This window comes from Garra rufa, chromosome 8, assembly GCF_049309525.1.
Source record: "Garra rufa chromosome 8, GarRuf1.0, whole genome shotgun sequence".
NCBI classification, from domain to species: Eukaryota; Metazoa; Chordata; class Actinopteri; order Cypriniformes; family Cyprinidae; genus Garra; species Garra rufa.
Genome location: NC_133368.1, coordinates 30,005,251 through 30,026,878, shown reverse-complemented (window position 1 = coordinate 30,026,878; position 21,628 = coordinate 30,005,251). Strand labels below are relative to the sequence as shown.

At 34.7% G+C, this 21,628-nt stretch overlaps 1 protein-coding gene across 4 annotated transcripts in view; it reads right to left on the bottom strand.

Moving 5' to 3' along the window:
- The window catches only part of znf385b (zinc finger protein 385B), a 207,142-nt gene that overhangs the window by 37,048 nt on the left and 148,466 nt on the right, over nucleotides 1-21,628 (bottom strand). For all 4 annotated transcript variants that reach the window (XM_073846163.1, XM_073846162.1, XM_073846165.1 and 1 more), the window contains one exon: nucleotides 21,044-21,186. In XM_073846163.1, the coding sequence (XP_073702264.1) occupies nucleotides 21,044-21,186 (143 nt within the window). The remainder of the gene's footprint in view (nucleotides 1-21,043; nucleotides 21,187-21,628) is intronic.

The following is a 21,628-nucleotide window of genomic DNA, read 5'->3' as shown; positions in this document are numbered from 1 at the left end:
CTTGCAGCTTCTGAAGTTCTGCCTGCTAGTTATCTTCCATCCAGACATATAAAATGAAATGCAAGCAAACAAAAGCCTTTACAAATATGCCCTCATTTTCTCCAATTAAATTGTGAATGCTTGTAACGTGACAGCAAAATGACACAACAAATACACTTTATTACGGCAATCCAGGAATAGCTCAGCGTAGGCTGGGTTTTAACATTCACAGGCATGTTTTAAAATCAAATGAATATTTTCATCTAAACGGTAAAAGAGTTTTTTCAAGTTCAGCGCAGTTGCTCTTTTTGTATTAATAAGTATTTTTCTTTTGAACATTGAATAAAAAAACATTAAAACAAAAGACTTCCTTTTGATGATTTGAAAAAGTAATTGCTTTTTATACGTTTAAGTGCAATGATATGAGAAAAGTCAACATCTAGTTTGTGTCAGAGCGAAAGCGTCAATCAAAAACAAGGCTTAAAGTGACAGTACGCAACCATTTTTTTGTGTAAGATTTAAAAAAAAATCTTCAGATCTCATTTCCATAGTTCATAGCAACCACATCTGTCAAACTCCAAAACAGATTAAACACCCTGTGTGTGCTATTTTGCTTCCAGCAAAGCTCTAAAAAATAAAAAAAATATTTGATAACATTTAAATAAAAAAGTGTAAACGTGACGTCACTCTGAAACCCTCCACCTCCCCAGGTCCACCTGTATAGATCTGCTACGGGTTATTATATATTAGATTGTCATATACATTACCATGCTAAAATCTTCAGAGAGCTGTCATAAAATGAATGCTGTTTTTCACATTTCTATTCATCAAAGAATCATGTAAAACATAAATCACAGTTTCCACAAACGAAGCAGCACAACTATTTTTAACATAGTTAATAAATGTTTCTTCAACAGCAAATCAGCATATTACAATGATTTTTGACAAATCATGTGACACTGAAGACTGGAATAATTACTGATTCAAATTCAGCTTTCCAATACAGGAATAAAATAGATAATAATAAAAATTATATTTCACAATATTATCGTTTTTACAGCATTTTTTTATCAAATAAATGCAGCCTTGGTGAGCATAATAATATATTTTTTATGTTTCAGGTTAGTTCTAAAAAGCCTGTTTCAGGACAATTTTATATTTCACTTTATTACAAATTATGTCACTGGGGTAGTATGCTTTCAAAAGGTAATAATATGTACCATTTAGGTACTAATATGCATTTTGGGGTAAATAAGGTAGGTAGGTAGGTAAACACTTCCTGATTTACTAATACAAGATTACTGAGGAATACACTACCAGTCAAAAGCTTTTGAACAGTAAGATTTGTAATGTTTTTTTAAATAAGTCTCACAGATTAAACACACTGTGTGTGCTATTTTCCCTCCAGCAAAGCTCTAAAATCTCATTTGGTAATATTTAATTAAAAAAAGTGTAAACGTGACTCTGAAACCCTCCACTTCCCCAGCTCCAACTCTATAGATCTGCTACAGGTTATTATATATTATATTGTCACATACATTACCATGCTAAAATCTTCAGAGAGTTGTCATAAAATGAATGCTGTTTTTTCACATTTCTATTCAAATAATATTTCACAATATTACTGTTTTTACTGCATTTTTAATCAAATAAATGCAGCCTTGGTGAGCATAATAATATATTTTATATGCTTCAGGTTAGTTCTAAAAAGCCTGTTTCAGGACAAGTTTATCTTTTACTTTATTAAAAATGCTGTCACTGGGGCGATATGCTTTCAAAAGGTACTAATATATACCATTTAGGTACTACTATGCATTTTGTGGTAAATAAGGAAGGTAAACAATTCCAGATTTACTAATACAAGATTACTGAGGAATACACTACCAGTCAAAAGCTTTTGAACAGCAAGATTTGTAATGTTTTTAAAACAACCCGTGTGGGCTATTATATAATAAAAAGTGTAAACAAAACATCCCTCTGAAATCCTCCACTTCCCCAGCTCCACCTGTATAGATCTGCTATAGTTATTATATATTATATTGTCATAATTATCAACATGCTAAAATCTTCCGAGAGTTCTCATGATAGAAATGCTGTTTTTTCAAAGAATCCTGTAAAACATAAATCACAGATAATTATTAAAATAATATTTTACTAGCAGTCTGCAATATTTATATATTGAGGTACTAATATGCATTTTGGTGTAAATAAGTTAGGTAAAAAATTAGCTTTAAAATCTCATTTGATAACATTTAAATAAAAAAAGTGTAAACGTGACCATTGATCTGCATTACGTTTCATAAGTGAAGCAAAATTGTAAAATACTTTTTTAAAAGTCTTTTATGCTCACCAAGGCTGTATTTCTTTGATTAAAAATACATTAAAAAACAGAACTATTGAAAAGTATTATTAGCTTTTAAAAGAACTATTTTTAATTTGAATATATTTAAAAATGTAATTTATTCCTGTGATGCAAAACTGCACTTTCAGCATCATATTCCAGTCTTCAGTGTCACACACTGTAAAAAACAATTTGTTGAATCAACTTAAAATAATTTGTTACCTGGCTGCCTTATAATTTAAAGTTTAGTCAACTTAAAATGTTAAATTGTATTAAGTGACAACTTAGATATTTGAATTGATTCAACTCAAAATTTTAAGGCAGCGGGGTAACAAATTATTTTAGGTTAACTCAACAAATTGTGTTTTTTTTTTTTTTTTTTTTTTTTTTTTTTTTACAGTGCACGATCCTTCAGAAATCATTCTAATATGCTGATTTGCTGCTCAAGAAACATTTCTTATTATTATCAATGCTGAAAACAGTTGTGCTGCATATGCTTTTTATGGAAATCATGATACATTTTTGTCAGGATTCTATAATAAATAGACAGTTAAAAATAACAGAATTATACTGCCACTTACTGACCTCAAACTTTAAAACGGTAATGTAAATAAAATGAAAAATGAGGCTTCAGAGCTGGATTAACAACTAACTGTAACAGCAAATAGAGTCTCTGTTAATTTATATTTATAGCAAAAATAATTTAACCAATAAAAATATGCCAGAAACGTGCAATGCTTAAATTACATACAATTAGAGCAGCAATAATGACAAGGACTGTTCAGTAGTTTCTAACTGTGGTAGGGACATGTTCCCGTTCATATGGTATCCCAAATCTATGCTCATGGATCTGAGAATTTAATGAGACAAGAAAATAAACGGACAAAATTTAACAAGCTCTAAAATATGTGCTGTGCAGCGTCCAACAGGATTACGCACAGTGTTTCACTACTTCTCGAAGCCATGCATGAAACCTTGGCACGAGAGAGACGACTTCTGAGTTTGCCTCCAAGTCATTTAACCATTTCACACACTCGCTACAGCCGCCTCTCCAAGCAGGAAAGCATTTCACAGCTCACTTAAAAGACAGATAGAAAACCCCAGCATATTCAATCCTGGCATATTTTACCTGGAGCAAACGGAGAGTGTCCATAGCTCACTTTTGTGTGGAATCACAAGCGGAGATAGAGACGTGGTGTGGCGTGCGCTCCGGCAGCGATGCGGTGGAGGTCTGTTCTCAAAGCAACACCTCTCTCTCTCTCTCTCTCTCTCTCTCTCTCTCTCTCTCTCTCTCTCACCATCTCTCAAACACATACACGCACGCTCGCTGTCACCCTGCCTGCCTGCTGATCCTCGCATCTCTGAATAACTGATGAGCTTGGGTAAACAGGAGTCAACTCTACACAGTGAATTCTGTTCACTCCTGATAAGAGTTGGTGTGAACTCGGTCCATTAAGTATTTACGACAGTTACTCTTCGAGCTGGATGAATTACACCTAAAGCCTTGACATTATTTAACTAAAATGGATGGTTTGAATGAATTCCATGTTAAACAGCTAGATGTTAAACTTAATGACATTTCAAGCCCCGTTCTCAGTGACAGCAATTAAATCACTGGTTCACTGAAAGTCTGCAAGTCCCTGCGCTGTTGGTTTTTAGCACTGACAGCATTCTCAGTGGATAGAAGACAATTTCTTCATTTCTTTTGTGAATTTTGTGAACGATTAACACATAGAGTATATATTTAAACACATGTATTCAACTATATACACTGCTTTTCAAAAGTTTTGGATCAGTATGATTTTTAATGTTTTTTTTTTTAAATAAGTCTCCTGCTCATTAAAGTTCTATTTATTTAATCAAAAATTCAAAAAAAGAAATACTATGAAATTTTATTGCAATTTAAAATAACAGTTTTCTATTTTAATATACTTTAAAATATAATTTATTTCTGTGATGCAAAGCTGAATTTTCATGAGCCGTACTAGAGTCTTCAGTGTTACGTGATGCTTTAGAAGTCATTCTAATATGCTGATTTTTAAGTTTTGTTATCAATGTTGGAGACAGTTTTCTGCTAATTATTTTTTGGAACCTGTGATACTTTTTTCAGGATTCCTTGATGAATAAAAAAATTAAAAAGAACAGCATTTATTCAAAATAGAATTCTTTTCTAACAATATAAGTCTTTAGTATCACTTTTTTTTTATCAATTTAACACGTCCTTGCTGAATAAAAGTATTAATTTCTTTCAAAGAAAGAAAGAAAGAAAAAAATGCACTGACCCCAAACTTTGAACGGTAATGATTTTTACTTTTAATACCTCCTGTTCTTTTTAACGTTTTATTAACAAACAAAAAAAAAAGCTGAAAAAAGCATCACAGATCCATAAAAAAAAGAAAAAAAAAAGATGTTTCAACATTGATAATAATTCAGCATATTAGAATGATTTCTGAAGAATCATGTGACACTGAAGACTAGAGTAATGATGCAGAAAATTCAGCTTTGCATCACAGGAATAAATTCTATTTTATTGTATAATAAAACAGAAAACCACTACTTTAAATTGCAATAATATTTCACATCGTTACTATTTTTTTCTGTATTTTTAATCAAATAAACTGTCTTGATGAGCAGAAAAGATTTTTTTAAAAACAGAGAAAATCTTACTGATCCTAAACTTTTGAACGGCAGTGTACATGACTACAATTTTAAATCAACTGAATTAATAAAAGAATAATATAAATTAATTTTGCAAACAATTTTTAAACAGTGTGACACTTACTGAAGCAATGGCTGCTAAAAAATTCAACTTCACTATCACAGGAATAAATTATTAAAATATATTAAATGGAAATAAGTTTTCAATTGTAAAATAGTTAAATAAAATAAAATAAATTCCATTATTACTGTTTTAATGTATTTTGATTACATGAATGCAGCCGTTGTGAGCAAAAACAGCTAAGAAATCTGTAAAAAAAAAAAAAAATCTGGGCCGCAAAACCAGCCATAAGGATCAAAAATGTTGCTGAATAAATAAGCTTTCCATTGACATATGGTTTGTTAGGATAGTACAATATTTGGCCGGGATACAACTATTTGAAAATCTGAAAATCTGAAAATCTAAGGGTGCAAAAAATCTAAATATTAAGAAAATCGCCTTTAAAGTTGTCCAAATTAAGTTCTTAGCAATGCATATTACTAATCAAAAATGACATTTTGATATATTTATGGAAGAAAGTATTTACAAAATATCTTCATGTAACATGATCTTTACTTACTTAAGAGTAAAATCAATAATTTGACCCATAAAATGTATTTTTGGCTATTGCTACAAATATACTCGTTCTACTTATGACTGGTTTTGTGGTCCAGGGTCACATACAATATTTACATATACATTATATACTACTATATATGTATTTTCAGAACATGTTATTATGCTACAAAGCTGCAAATTTCGTCAACAACAGTTAACACTTCCTCGAGTTAAGCCAGACTCCTATTCGACTAATTATGTGTTCACGTAAACTGTACCACCCATCCCACCTTTTCAAGCAGACTTGGTTGCATTTTGCTGAAGCCATTTTATCTTTGGATAACAGTGTCATCCTTTCTATTTGATTAGGGGACAGTAGAGTGGACTAGTAGCCATCCATTCATGACCTCTGCGGGTCACTAATGCAGTTCCTCACCGCTCCGCCGCTAACTCTACAAACCACAGCACAAAAAATGCCCCCTACCAGCCCTCAAACCTCCTGTTTTTAAAGAATCCAAAGTCCATAGTTGCAGTCTGTCAGTTCTCTGACATGCTACCTGTTGTGCATGATGCTGAACAGCAGTAATCTGTAATTAAAATCTCGCTCTCCCACCACAACAAGCACAACAGCTATCAGTGCAGGGAAGGTGCAGGCTAAAGATATAATGACGGCGGGAGATGGAGGGGTCAGGAGAGAAGATACAGCTGGTGGGATTGTTGTTGTGCTCTTTCTCGGCATGTGGCTGGAGCGCCCTGATGTGTATTAAAAATATGGCGTATGGGACGCAGCTCAACCTGTGTTCCTGGAACAAATTCGACAGCCGAATGGGTTGTGATGTCCTTATATGGCAAAACATGAGCTCATGAATATTAATTAGCTTGCACTGACATTGCTCAGAGATTGCAAATCTGAAATGTCAACAATGTGATTTTAAATTTAAATGGACAATCAGGTTTTAAATGTCAAATGTCAAAATACGTGCGATCAGACATAACATATTCAGAAGCATAAATGAATAAATATAAATAAATGTTAAACCATCTGAACTGTGAATAGTACACTGAATGGCTAAATTAAATTCCTCCCCACATTTCAAATTGTAATTTAGTTTTAATAATCAAAACAGATGTCTAATTAATTAAATTCATAAAAAGTCATAAAATGTCTAAATTATCAACTTCTCACAAATCAAAATGTCTGTGTAAGGTTGTTCATTCACAAATTATTAGGGTTTTCTGCATCTTTGTGTGTTTGAACCCTTTCCAACAATGACTGTATGATTTTGAGATCCATCTTTTCACACTGAGGACAACTGAAGGACTTATATGCAACTATTACAAAAGACTCAAATACTCACTGATGCTTCAGAAGGAAACATGATGCATTAAGAGCCGGGGGTGAAAACTTTTGAATTTGAAGATTAGGGTAAATTTAACTTAGTTTAGTCTTCTGGGAAACATGTAAATGCCTTTATTTTCTTATTTATTTGAATCAGAAAACCAATTTAGTTGAAAATTGAACTGAAAAAAATGTATACATTCCAGAAGAGTTAGTTTTAATTATAGCAGCACTGGATAGAACATTTTAACAATAATAGTGCCTTATTATTTTTTTCCCTTACTGTCTGTTTTATTTATTTATTTTTATTTTGGATTCTGTTTTAGCCTGGGTGTCCCCATGCTGCCTTCCGCGCAGCGCGATTTTATTCACGCTGGAAGGTAGCATGGAAACCATGGACCAAATTTTCACCTCAGATAGGGAACCAATCACAGAACGGGGAGGGAGCAGCAAGACGATGACGCCTTCTATACGACTCACCGAAGCAGGTTGTTTATAACTATGGATCCAGCATGGCAGCAAGTTATCATTCGATGCAGCCGTTCACATGTCGCGCCTAAAACCCGTGGAAAACGCTTGGCCACTTTCTCCTTTCCAAACCGCTCTGTAGCTTGCGCATGGAAAACGCGAGCGCGTCGCAACCGCGTCGCTTCCATTATGCGCGCGCATGCCGCGCGTCTACATTTGAAATGATGAACTTTAGCGCGCAAAAGATGCGACATGTGAACGGCCCCTTAGATAGTGTTCTAAGTAGTTTAGAACGCAAGTTTATTTTGAAAAAAGAGCAACTTTTGGCGTTAAACCATCGCTCTGTATACGTCATCCGGTATGATTGAAACGATTGGCTATGAGCTACGCACAGGCGCATTTGATAGACATTCGTAGCGCCCAATAAACGGCTCTGGGCATTCGTAAACCACACCTCAAATACGAGAAAATTAACATGTGGTTCCCAGACCACGAATCATGACGAAGTGGCGTTAGCCAGGCTAATTCTGTTTATGATTTGTTACAAATTTCTTATAAAAAAATAGTGGTCGTCAAACAAACACATACAAGTTTTTATGCATTATTACTAAAAAATGAATACTATTGTATAATTTTGTTCTTTTAACTGAATTCACATATTCACATAAATGTGACAATTTTATTTTTTATTAATTTATCTTTACCATCAGTTAAAAATACACAAATACAAACATAAAGTTTGCTCCATCTCATGAGATTTATCTGTCAGTCATGCATTGTTAATCACATTAGCTTGAGTGGAAGTGAAGAGCATTGTCAAATGAATTTAAATTACACTTCCCTGTCATTCACTTCCATTCTGACATAATTAAAAATCTAATAAGTAAACAAACAAGAAATTTGAAAAGTAATATCATCCAGAAAGAGTGCGCTCACACAGATTTCAAAGAAGCACACAAATGAAAAAGCAGATAGATTGATTGATATAAACATGCAAATTTTAATTAACTCTCTTTAAACTTGCTAAGCCATGACAATAGTCAAACGAAAAGAGAGAAAACAGCTCAAGAAGGAAAGAGTTCATGGTAATGTCCGCTGTGGCATCTCTCAGGGACAAGACTGACAATACAACAATCTTTCTTTCACTTCCATCATTCTTTCTCTGGCTGTCTCTGAACCTATTTACGAGCTCCCTCAAGATATCTGTAGCTCTGTAATAGCAAGAATATCTTGGAGTGAGTCGATAGCTGTGACCTTGCCAAGGCCAGAGACCGTCTCTGAAGCACAGAAAGCGCAGCAGATGGATAATGTGGTGCTTCTCTTCATGGCTGAGAACACCTGGCTGAGCACAAACCGGCCTCAGTCTGTTGTGACTCTGGCAGCATTGATTTCAGTCATGAAGAGAGAGAGCCGTGACTATGCGGCCGCTGTAATCACGCTGGGATCCCTGATCGGGCGCAGTGCTCTCAAGCACATAAACACAATCACACTGATGACTAACTCCTCTTTATCCAATGCAGCCGCAACTGCTTCCACCGCAGAGATTTATTCAATATATTTCACCAATCATGAAACAAATTAGTCCAATTGCACTTACTGTTGTTATGATTTGTGTTCATTAGAGACGGGAACCGAGAATTGGTTCTTATTCAGAACTGGTCTCAATCGTTTTGGTTAACATTTGAGATCCGCCAATGTGGAACAATGAGCACATCTTGCATCCATCAATAGTTCTGTCATGACCACTCTCGGAAAAGTTTAGCATGGTAATGGATATGACAATGTTAATGTATTTGGTCTTGGTGGAATAGATCTGCTACGCTGCTGCTGTTGGTTATTGCTGTAGTTGTAGACTGCAAACAAGAACAGGAACTTGCTACTGCTAAAGCATTTGGCGATACAGTGCTGTGAGTATTTAAAGGGGTCATCGGATGCAAAACTAAGTTTTACATGTTGTTTGAACATTAATGTGTGTTGGCAGTTTGTGTACACAACCACCCTACAATGATAAAAATCCACCCAGTGGTATTTTTTAATCTTTAAAAGTAATATCCCCTTTTTAAAATCAGGTCATTCTCAGATTCTTGTCATTGTGACGGCACACCGACAGAGGGCACTTCCACGATAGTAGATTGACATGAGCGCCTTACCTTCCCGCCCTCACCAAGCTGAAACAGTCTGAATATGATTGCCATTGTGTCGACTCAGGTGCAGAGGAAGACTCTAATTGAGCGATTGAGGTGTTCTGTTGTTGGATGTAATAATGAACATAGCAGTGGTCATTTACTCCCAATATCTGAGCCTCTTAAAGGAGAAGTCCGGTGTGATATTGACCTAAAGTGTATTGAATCATGATACCGAGTGTGAACGTACCTTGCATATCTCATCTCGGTTTGTGTCCTGCAGTCCGAAATCTGGGGTCAGTTAGCCAATGCTAACAACAGGTTGTCAATGAGGGTGAATAGGGCATCGGAGTAGCCATGTAAATAAATCACTGTTTTATGCCATTTACGAGGCACAAAGTAGCTCCACACTTCATTGGTAGACTTCCAAGGGCCCTGACATTTAAAACGAGACATTGAGAACTCAGAAAAAGCACCGGTAGTTTATTTACGAGAAGATTTATACAGACAGTAACTGCAAGAAATTTAGCGGCCGCCGCCATCTTGAATTTAGTCACGATAAGTCGAGTGACGAGCAGGAAGGAACTTATCAGGTTATCAACTTATCAGGTTGTAGTTTTCTTCGTGCTCGTGTCTCGTTTTAAATGTCAGGGCCCTTGGAAGTCTACCAATGAAGTGTGGAGCTACTTTGTGCCTCGTAAATGGCATAAAACAGTGATTTATTTACATGGCTACTCCGATGCCCTATTCACTCTCATTGACAACCTGTTGTTAGCATCGGCTAACTGACCCCAGATTTCGGACTGCAGGAGACAAACCGAGATGAGATATGCAAGGTACGTTCACACTCGGTATCATGATTCAATACACTTTAGGTCAATATCACACCGGACTTCTCCTTTAAGAGGCAGAGGACAACTTTCATTTTTAAAAGGAAAGCGTCGATCCCAATCTACATATGCATCTATGTTCGTGTGAATCATTCGTGATGCAGCTTTACCCACAGCAGAAGTGAGTATAAGGGTTTTTTATGCATCTTTGCAAATGGCCTTTCTTAATAATGTGCTTGTTGGCAAGTTTCGCCATTAAACGGCTAAATGCAGCTAAACGCGGCTAAAATGCGTTTTGTTTTACACTACTATTGAGAATTTTTAACCAAAGTATATTAGAGAGTTTTCATTTTGACCCTAAATAATCATATGAACTTGTGGAAAATGGGCATCCGATGACCCCTTTAAGACATACTGCTGCTGCAAAAATAGCATACAATAACCTGTAGCAGATCTATACAGGTGGAGCTGGGGAAGGTGGAGGGTTTCAGAGGAACTCTGAAAGCGCACTGAAAAATGCCCAAGTGAATGCTACCAACGTGAAACAATCAGCTTGTGCCAAGTCGTTCAACTCTGTGATATCATCAATTACGTTAACAACCCGTCAGCCTGCACCATCTAGAGTTTCATGGCAGAACTAGGCATTGTGTTTTTGAACCCTTTCCAACAATGACTGTATGATTTTGAGATCCATCTTTTCACACTGAGGACAACTGAGGGACAACTATTACAGAAGGTTCAAATACTCACTAATGCTTCAGAAGGAAACACGATGCATTAAGAGCCAGGGGGTGAAAACTTTTGAGTTTGAATCAGGGTACATTTAACTTATTTTGTCTTCTGGGAAACACATATATCTTCTGTAGCTTCTGAAGGGAAGTAAATGAAAAAAAAAAGATATTTAAGCAAAATAACAAAAATGTACACATCTTCATTCTGTTCAAAAGTTTACACCCCTGGTTCTTAATGCATCATGTTTCCTTCTGAAGCATCAGTGAACGTTTGAACCTTCTGCAATAGTAGCATGAGTCCCTCAGTTGTCTTCAGTTTGAAAAGATGGATCTCAAAATCATACAGTCATTGTTGGAAAGGGTTCAAATACACACAAATGCTTAAAAACCACAAAAATGTGTTGGACCTGAAAGATTTTTCTGAAGAACAGCTGGCAGTTTAACTGTTCAGTATAAACAAGGGACTCATGAACAACTATCACTAAACAAACAAACAAAAAAAATTTAAATAACAGCTGTGGATCATTCAGGTAACAACACAGTATTATGAATCAAGTGTATGTAAATTTTTGAACGTTTTTATAAATTCAACTATTATTTTCTCTTGTACTACATGTAAACATCTTTTATGTGAAATATCATATTCAGGTCAGTTCTAAATAATAAATAACATGCATTTTGTATAATCTCTCCTATTTTGGTAAAATATTAAACATTTTTCAGATTCTGCATGGTGTATGTAAACTTTTGACTTCAACTGTATATAAAGTCACTTTTTATTAAAAGTATTAATTTCCTTTAAAAAAAAAAAAGAGTAATGACCCTAAACCTCTTAACATACTTGGAATAATATTAAGGAATTTCTTGTTGCTTTTTTAATATTTAGTTGAACCGTTTATAACCCAATTATTCAATTCTTCACGATTCCCATCCCTAGTGTGCATAATATTGTTATCATCTGCAAGAGGCAGAATGTGTTTTTTGAGATATGGTCGTCTTCAGTAAGAAGAGGTGCGCTTGTGTTAATAGCAGCTTGGGAGGACTTGCAGGCTTCTCTGCATGTGGAGTGGAGGAAGCACTAATTATACATAAGGACACCTGCTCATGATGTTCCACAAACAGTCGGCTCTGACGGTGTGCCAGGAGAGGCATATGTCAGGGGCACACACACACAACTTGGTAACACTTTCTATGAAGCCCGTATTTATAATACATTATAAGGGTATTTCTAAGGCATTATAATGAATGCATAATGCATTATAAAAAAACTTATAATATGTTATACCATCTCATGAATAATCGTAACAACAATTATAATACATTATAATACTTGAGTATCTGAGGTTATAACTTTTACGATTATGATTATTTATAACACTCAATGGACACCATATTAAATCTACTTAATTTATAATGGACTATATCATGTTACATTTATTTTTTACATTATATTACATTTTATTTTGATGGTCCACTTATTCTACTTAGTATAAGCTTAAACTTTCCAACTACATTTCAACTAACACTCTTTAGAGTATTAGTAGACGTAGGTTAAGGTTAGGCTATGTAGAAGGTTCATGTACTTGCAAAGTTACATATAAAATAATATAATAGTTTATTTTTGGGGAAAACATCTAAATTTAGTGTTAGCATATATTTAGCATACTATTAATGATAATTACTGCTGGCTGACATGGAGTTGCAGAGTTACTGATCAAATACTGTCTAAAGGGTATCATCAACATAATCATACTGATAATACAAATGTGTCATTAAACATTCATCTGATCTGATGCCTGATCTTAGGGGTTCTTTGGGAAATATTATTATAATTACTTATAAGTGGTCTTTGTATGCTTTAAGTAAAGTGACATGAGTAAAATGGCAAGATATGAGACTTACAATACGTTATAACTATGAGGAGGTAATCATACTCTTAAAAGCTATAACCACAAATAAGTAAAAATTATAATACATTAAAACTGTTTTTATGAATACTCATGAGATGATATAACATATTATAAGGTTTTTTATAATGCATTATGCATTCATTATAATGCCTTAAGAATACCCTTATAATGTATTATAAATACGGGCTTCATAGAAAGTGTTACCCACAACTTTTTGTTATTATGACACAATGGCAGCTCTTTTTCCTCTAAAATTCACCATTGAGTCATGTCTGTTACACAGTACTTGCAAAACAAATACAAATATTTATGCTGTAATTTAAAGAAACATTTCTAAAAGAGAACATACCAAACTCTTTAAAAGATACCCAGGTCAAGCTGAGGAATTAAAATGAATAGATAAGGTTTGCATTTATGTCATGGTTTACTCGGATGTAAACAAGAGCATGGATTGCACGGTTAATGTACAACTGAATATGCTGTTCTGCTAATTTATGCTGTCTAAACCACAGAAAAAAAAATGTGTGGAAGCTGCTAAATCATATAGAGAAGGAATTAGTAAGCAGAAGAGGGTGCAATATTTTGACAAACTAAAGTTAATAGGTGGTAAAGATACGTACAAGCAGGATTTATTAAGATATTAGCCTAATATTTCACCTACCTGACCAGAAATGATAAGAACAAACATGAATGTTGGCAAGATTCTTGCTCTGGAAATGCTGGTTTAGTTTGGCCAACCACAAACGCCTTTTGTTCTTCAGTTTTTTGCACTCTTCTCTTCGATTTGTTAACTTTTCACAGTCTATAGTGCTCCAAATGTTTTTCCTGGTCTTTTCCTGGTCTGACCAAAAACAGCCCAAAACATGACAACAATTGACTATTTTCAGCAGCAATAATCAACAAAATATGTGAGTTTCGTTCATTTCAGTGGCATTGTTTATGTTCAGAGCCGCCAATATGGCCAATTGAAGATGTGTCGTGAAAACACTCTATATTCACTGAAGCTTGTGCTGTTGTTTTACTTTAAAAATGATTTTTACTTTCAAAAATGATGTCATTAAGTGTTTTTTGTTATGTGAAAGGATATTACAAAAGACTAACAGGATGTGAAGTGAAACGGAGGACAAAACCATATAATTTGGTTTCAAATAAAACAATCCCTTACCAAAATTAACCATGGTTTTACTACAAAAAACCCTGAAAAATCATGGTTACTATAGTTAAACCATGGTAACCACAAATTAACCATGGTTTTGCTACACTAACCAGAATTTAACCAAGGAATTTGTAGTAAAACTGTGGTTATACAAATGGTATTCAATATGCTAAAAACTTGGTTACTAAACTTTTACTATAATAAAACAGTGGTCAAATTTCATAAGGGATACACTCTTAAAAATAAAGGTGCTTCATGATGCCATAGAATAACATTTTTTTGTCTAAATGGTTTTATAAAGAACCTTTAACATCTTTGCACAAAAGGTTCTTTGTTGCGAAAAAAAGGTTCTTCGGATTATAAAAAGGTAATAAAGAGATGGTTCTTTAAACAACCTTTGACTGAATGGTTCTTTGTGGAACCAAAAATGGTTCTTTTATGGCATTGATGGTTTGAAATATTTCAATTCAGTTTCAAAAATGGATTCACTTCAGGAAAAATGGTAATATATGCTCAAACCAAACTGCTGAAATTGTTCATTGTGTGATATTTTGATGAAAGAAAAGTTAATTTATTTCAATTTTATAACTGAGTTAAGACAGGTAGACACATGGAAATGTATTGCATAGTAGAAATGAGCACCTCAGATGCTGATTGGATGGGAAGTCAGCATGACAGAAGAGGCAGGAGAGGTGAGTTCAGTATAAGGGACAAACAAACAACAGCCCTGATCAAGCGCTACCTCGAAAATACCCGCAAATCATGTGCATCGCTAACTATAATTAGCCTATGCCATTCCTGGGAAGCTCAACAGAGACTACTGTGATTAGTTTCATTAGGAGAAAATAATTCATTTGATGGCCTTGTAGGGAGACGGTATAATTACGCTAATTTTGCGGTGCTGTGATTGCAGCCCGGAGAACCTCTTGATTTGCACCAACAGTCAAGCAGTAATTATGACAGCTTCTGCCGTGTTTATTTGTTTATTTTCAGCACAATCCATTGGGTTCTGGGCCATAAAAACAGTACGGTCAACCGCAGACAAATCGATGTGAATAAAAGAATTTTAGGTAACACTTTAGAACAGGTAACACCTATTAACTATTAACTATGACTTTTCCCTCAATAAATTCCTAATTTGCTGCTTATTAATAGTTTTTATTCCATGGAATGTCTGGATACTGGATTCTGATTGGCTGGCAGGTACGCAGTAAAACCGTTTAATGCACAGGTAGTTCCAAGTCAGTTTAATCACCGTTCTATATTAATGCGCTGCTTTAATTGATGCACGCAAACGCAGAGAGAGAGAGAGAGAGAGAGAGAGAGAGAGAGAGAGAGAGAGAGAGAGAGAGAGAGAGAGAGAGAGAGAGGTCGGAGATCGCATTGTGCTGCGCACATACATAAACTTCTTGTCAGCGCTTGCCCGCGATTCTTATTAAAACAGCCTAGATCGCTACATTATATTCATCAGCAACGAGGTGGTAAAACTGCTGTTTTTTGAATGAATTTGTTGTTTGTAGAGAGACACGCACCGCACGCAGGCAGGTACGCACATACACACACATACACACACACACACAACTGTCATCTCTCTTTCTCTCTCGCCTTTACTCTCTCTCGGTCGATCGATAATTTACTGAAACAAATGCTATAATTCATTCAAATAAATGTGATCTTACCGGACTATTTCATCTCTGTGTCTGATTTGAAGCGGGCAGAATGCTAGAGCTGCGTGTCATAACTTTTTTTTATCCATTCATCCAAATTTTGCTCTGCAAAGATCAATCCTAGTTTTAACTTGTCTATAACTTAGCAAATGACCATGGAATAAGCGGGATAATCAACGGCTTGCCGTGCATTAAAGGATTTAAACCGTGTCGGGCGGTTATTAGCCTCCACGTCGTGCATTTAAAATCCTTTAATGCACGGCAAACCGTTGATTATCCCTTACGTAAAGTAGTTGTTAGGTTTAGGTATTGGGTAAGATTAGGGATGTAGAATAAGGTCATGTAGAATAAAGCATTAATAGGTGCTTAATTACTGCTAATAAATGGCCAATATTCTAGTAATATGCATGCTAATAAGTCATAGTTAATAGTTAATAGGTGTTACCTATTCTAAAGTGTTACCGAATTTGAAAATCAAATTAGCAGGAAGCTGAACTGGAATTTGAGGAACAGGAAGCAGAATTTATTAAGTTCTATTTTTTGTATATATGTATGTGTATGTATACACACACACACACACACACACACACACACACACACACACACACACACACACACACACACACACACACACACACACACACACACACACACACACACACACACACACACAGAGATAGATAGATAGATAGATAGATAGATAGATAGATAGATAGATAGATAGATAGATAGATAGATAGATAGATAGATAGATCTTTGTTTGTGTTCTACTGAAGAAACAAAGTCACCTACATCTTGGATGCCCTGGGGGTAAGCAGATAAACATCAGATTTTAATTTTTGGGTGAACTATCCCTTTAATTCTGTAATTCAGAATGGCACACCATCCTTGTGTCACGCTGACCCAAGCCTTGGCCTTCACTAACCACTTTAAAGAGCATTGTCACTTTGAGTCACGGCAGGACAGTGCATTGCAGAGAGTGAAAACAGTGACGAGAAAGCAAAAGAGATAGAGGGAAAAAGTGAAAAGAAAGAAGGAGAAAGGTTTTGAGCCGCACAATAAAAAGGCAGCAGTTAAACAAGCCCCAAATTCAGACTGACTTTCTTTCTATTTCAGAACCCATCAGCCTCTCATCTCTCTGTCTTCCTTCATTGCCATCACCGCAGCAGTCTGGGTGCGGGGAGATAAAAGCACAAATCGATTTTGCTCCCTTTCATTTTGGGGTTTGGATCAGGGGCTGGAATCAATGCATGAGGGGTCTACAAGGCTGTAGACTTTCCTTCATACACACACTGGTGACAGTCGGAATCGGGGTGGACGATATGGCAAAAAAAATCATATCACATTTTTTTTTTCTTTTCGGGAAAATCATCACGATTCTTTGTTATGCTGGTTTTACTGTTTTGCACATTGTCTGAACAGTACAGCCAAAATAATTTCCCTATTTTAAAAACAAAGCCTTACAAGGTAACCAAATATAAAATAAACTGAATGGCACAGATTCAGGATAAAAATGGCGAGAAAAAAAAGTCATTATTATATCTTTATTATTAAAGAAATAAGAACAAAGATACACATTCGAAATACACATAATATAGCCTACAAATTAAACAAACAGGCATATAAAAATAAAAAATAAAATATATACACTTCACTGTATAAATTGATTCATATTAAAGCAACTGTATTAAAGTTCTTCATTCATTTTGAAGAATGTGGGTAACCAAAGAGTTGCTGGTCCCTAGTGACTTCCATTATTTTGTGTTCAGCACAATAAAGAAATCAATACAGGTTTGGGAGAACATGAGAGTGAGTAAATAATGACAGAATTAAATTTTGGGGTGAACTATTCCTTTAATGACTAGTTTCATATTATCACAAATGACCTTCAACACCAAATGGCCTTTAACATTTCTTATATTATCACAGTTTATTCGCTATAGTTGGTATAAATGGTAATAAAATATGACAAGAACTCAAGAGTTAAACTGTGTCTGGGCTGCATATCTTAAAAAAAAAAATTTAAAATAATACCTGCACATCTGATACTGCTACTGTTTATATATAAAGCCAAAAAAGAAAAAATGCAGAACATAAAAACTGAAACATCTCATGTTGAACAGGGTGCGCAAAAACGACCAACTTGCCAGCGATGCCTTTTTTCATGTTTTGCCTACACGCTAGAAATAGAAAGAGTTTAAAGATGCTTAAACAACCATAGACCAAGTGGAAAAGATACCAGTTCACACTGAATTCAAACTGAAATGTATTAATATATACTGCATAATCCCAACAATATACAAAATTAATACCAATTGTTTTTATGCTGTTGTCTGTTAATTCACCACTAGTTTATCCTAGCTTTAAGTGAACACTTGTTCAAAAGTTTGGGCTGTAAAATATTTTAATGTTTTTGAAAGAACCAAATCCACAATTGCAAGGTATAAAGTCAGAGTTGTGAGATAAAACTTGCAATTCTTTTTCTTAGAATCGTAAGATATAAACTTGCAATTGGCGAGTCAAAAAGTCAGAATTGTGAGATATGAAGTTGCAGTTGTGGGACATAAACTTAAGCAAATCTGACTTTTTTATTAGAATTGCAAGATATAAACTCACAATTGCAAGGCATAAAGTCAGAATTGTAAGATAAAACTTGCAATTCTAACTTTTTTCTCAGAATTGCAATATGTAAACTTGGAGTTATAAAGACAGGATTGTGAGATATAAACTTGCAATTCTGACTTTTTTCTCAGAACTGCATGAGAAAAACGCAACTGTGAGTTATAATGTTAGAATTGTGAGATATAAAGTCAGAATTTCAGGATATTAACTTTTTTCTCACAATTGCGAGTTCATATCTTGCAATTATGACTTTTTCTCAGAATTGCATGAGAAAAACTCGCAATTGCAAGTTATAAAGTCAGAATGCAAGATATAGAGTTGCAATTGTGGGACATAAGCTCATGCAATTCTGACTTTTTTCTCAGAATTCAAAGATGTAAACTTTCAATTGCGAGTTATAAAGTCAGAATTGCAGGATATAAACTTTTTCTCTCAAAATTTCTCAAAACTCGAGATTATATCTTGCAATTCTGACTTTTTTCTCAGAACTGTGAGATATAAAATTGCAATTGTGAGTTATAATGTCAGAATTGCGAGATATAAAGTCAGAATTTCAGGATATAAACTTTTTTTCTCACAATTGTGAGTTTATATCTTGCAATTCTGACTTTTTTTCTCAGAATTGCATGAGAAAAACTCGCAATTGTGAGTTATAAAGTCAGAATGCAAGATATAGAGTTGCAATTGTGGGACATAAACTCATGCAATTCTGACTTTTTTTCTCGCAATTATGACTTTTCTCAGAATTGTGAGATATAAAATTGCAAATGTGAGTTATAAGGTCAGAATTGTGAGATATAAAGTTGAAATTGTGGGACATAAACTCATGCAATTCTGACTCTTTTCTCGCAATTCTGACTTTTTTCTCAGAATTCAAAGATATAAACTTTCAATTGCGAGTTATAAAGTCAGAATTGCAGGATATAAACTTTTTCTCTCAAAATTTCTTAAAACTCAAGATTATATCTTACAATTCTGCCTTTTTTCTCAGAATTGTGAGATATAAAATTGCAATTGTGAGTTATAATGTCAAAATTGCTATTTTTTGCTCAGAATTGCATGAGAAAAACTCACAATTGTGAGTTATAAAGTCAGAATTGCGGGATATAAACTTTTCTTCTCAAAATTGCAATATCTCGCAATTCGGACTTTTTTTCTCAGAATTGTGAAATGTAAATTCAAGATTATATCTTGCAATTCTGACTGTTTTCTCAGAATTGTGATATAAAATTGCAATTGCGAGTTATAAAGTTGGAATTGTAAGATATACTGTAAAGTCAGAACTGTGGGATATATACTCATACAATTCTGACTTTTTTTCACGCAAAACTTTTTTCTCAGAATTGTGAGATATAAAATTGCAATTGTGAGTTATAATGTCGAAATTGCAATTTTTTCTCAGAATTGCATGAGAAAACTCGCAATTGCGAGTTATAAAGTCGCAATGCAAGATATAGAGTTGCAAATGTGGGACATAAACTCATTTAATTCTGACTTTTTTTCTCACAATAATGACTTTTTTTTCAGAATTGTGAGATATAAAGTTGCAAATGTGGGACATAAACTCATGCAATTCTGACTTTTTTCTCAGAATTCCAAGATATAAACTTGCAGAGTTTATAAGAACTGCGGGATAAAAACTTTTTTTCTCACAATTGCAATTTTATATCTTGCAATTTTGACTTTTTGTTCTTAGAATTGTAAGATATAAACTCACAATTGCGAGTTATAAAGTCAGAATTGCAAGATATAAAGTTGCAATTGTGGGACATAAAATTCTCACACAATTTTGACTTTTTTTCTCTTAATTCTGACTTTTTTCTCAGAATTGTAAGACAAACTCGCAATTGCAAGTTATAAAGTCAGAACTGCGAGATATAAACTCTCAATTGCGAGAAAAAACCTCAGAAGTGCAAGATATAAAGTTGCAATTGTGGGATATAAAGAATTGCATGACATAAAGTCCCTTCTGAGGGGGAAAAAAGACAAAAAGATATTTACTTAAAAACGTTTTAATTTTGTGCTATAAAGTCTATTGCGGTTAAAAAAAAAATATATATATATATATATATATATATAATATATATATAACTGACTGATTACCTGGATAAAAAATATTTCTCTATTCTACTTTATTTTTTAATGATGGAATATCGCACAACCTGTCCATGTTGGCATCTGCATAATTTGGCAAGGTTCTATGTTTCTGCAAGCCACAAAATTGCTAATTACCTTTTAAACACTGAAAATCCAGTTTATATTGCTGTCCTAAATATGCAGGATTATATGGCTAGCTGCATTTTGTTACTTGCTTTCAGCATTGTTTTTTTCCCTGCTGTCTGCTAACCTCATAGCTCATTTTTGGCCGAGCCTCCAGTGTAGTAGCCATTCTAAATAGCCGCTAACATTAAATGATCAAACCCTCTTCCAAACAACCACACAAGCTGCGGTTTGTGAAGGATGATACATACACCTAACAAAGAACATTATCCCTTCTCACTCCATGTTTCTGTGAACCTTCAGAGAAGGTTTTAATTCCATCAGTGTCAACACACAGGAACGAGGCCAACATTAAAGGGGCAGGCGGCCAAGAGCAGGGAGATGAAAGCAGGCTTGCTTACCGTATTGAAATTAGGGAACAGGCCGACTGGAGAGGAGCTCTCCACGGGGAAGGTCATGAAAGGTTTCATGTCCAGACCGGACTGCATCATTAGAGAAGGAGTCCGAACCAACGTGGGGAGTGTGTTGCTATGACAGGAACTTCCTGGAGAGGAAGAAGAGGGAGCGAGTTAGGACACAGAAGAGACTAAACTTACAAAGCTTCAGGGACAAAATATTCCTTCTTGCGTTCATTCATGCATTCATGCATAGATGAGGAAAGCGAGGCAAGAACGGGCAGCTTTTAGAGGAAACTCATCATCATCATCATCATGGGCCAAAGAAGTAGTGCTCTAGAGGGGAAGACTGGCACAAATAGAGTCAGAACAGAGAGTAAGGTTGACAGAAAGTGAAAAATAGAACAGAAAAGACTACTTCTGGTATGCTATTTTCCAAACGACGTTAATTCACCCATGAAAATTCTGTCATCATTTATTCTTCCTCATCATATCTCTTTAAGACATCACCGGCTGTAAATATTATTTACAGAGAAACCAATCCAATAATGAATTGCAACAAGCTTACTGCAAAAAAAAAATATATATATA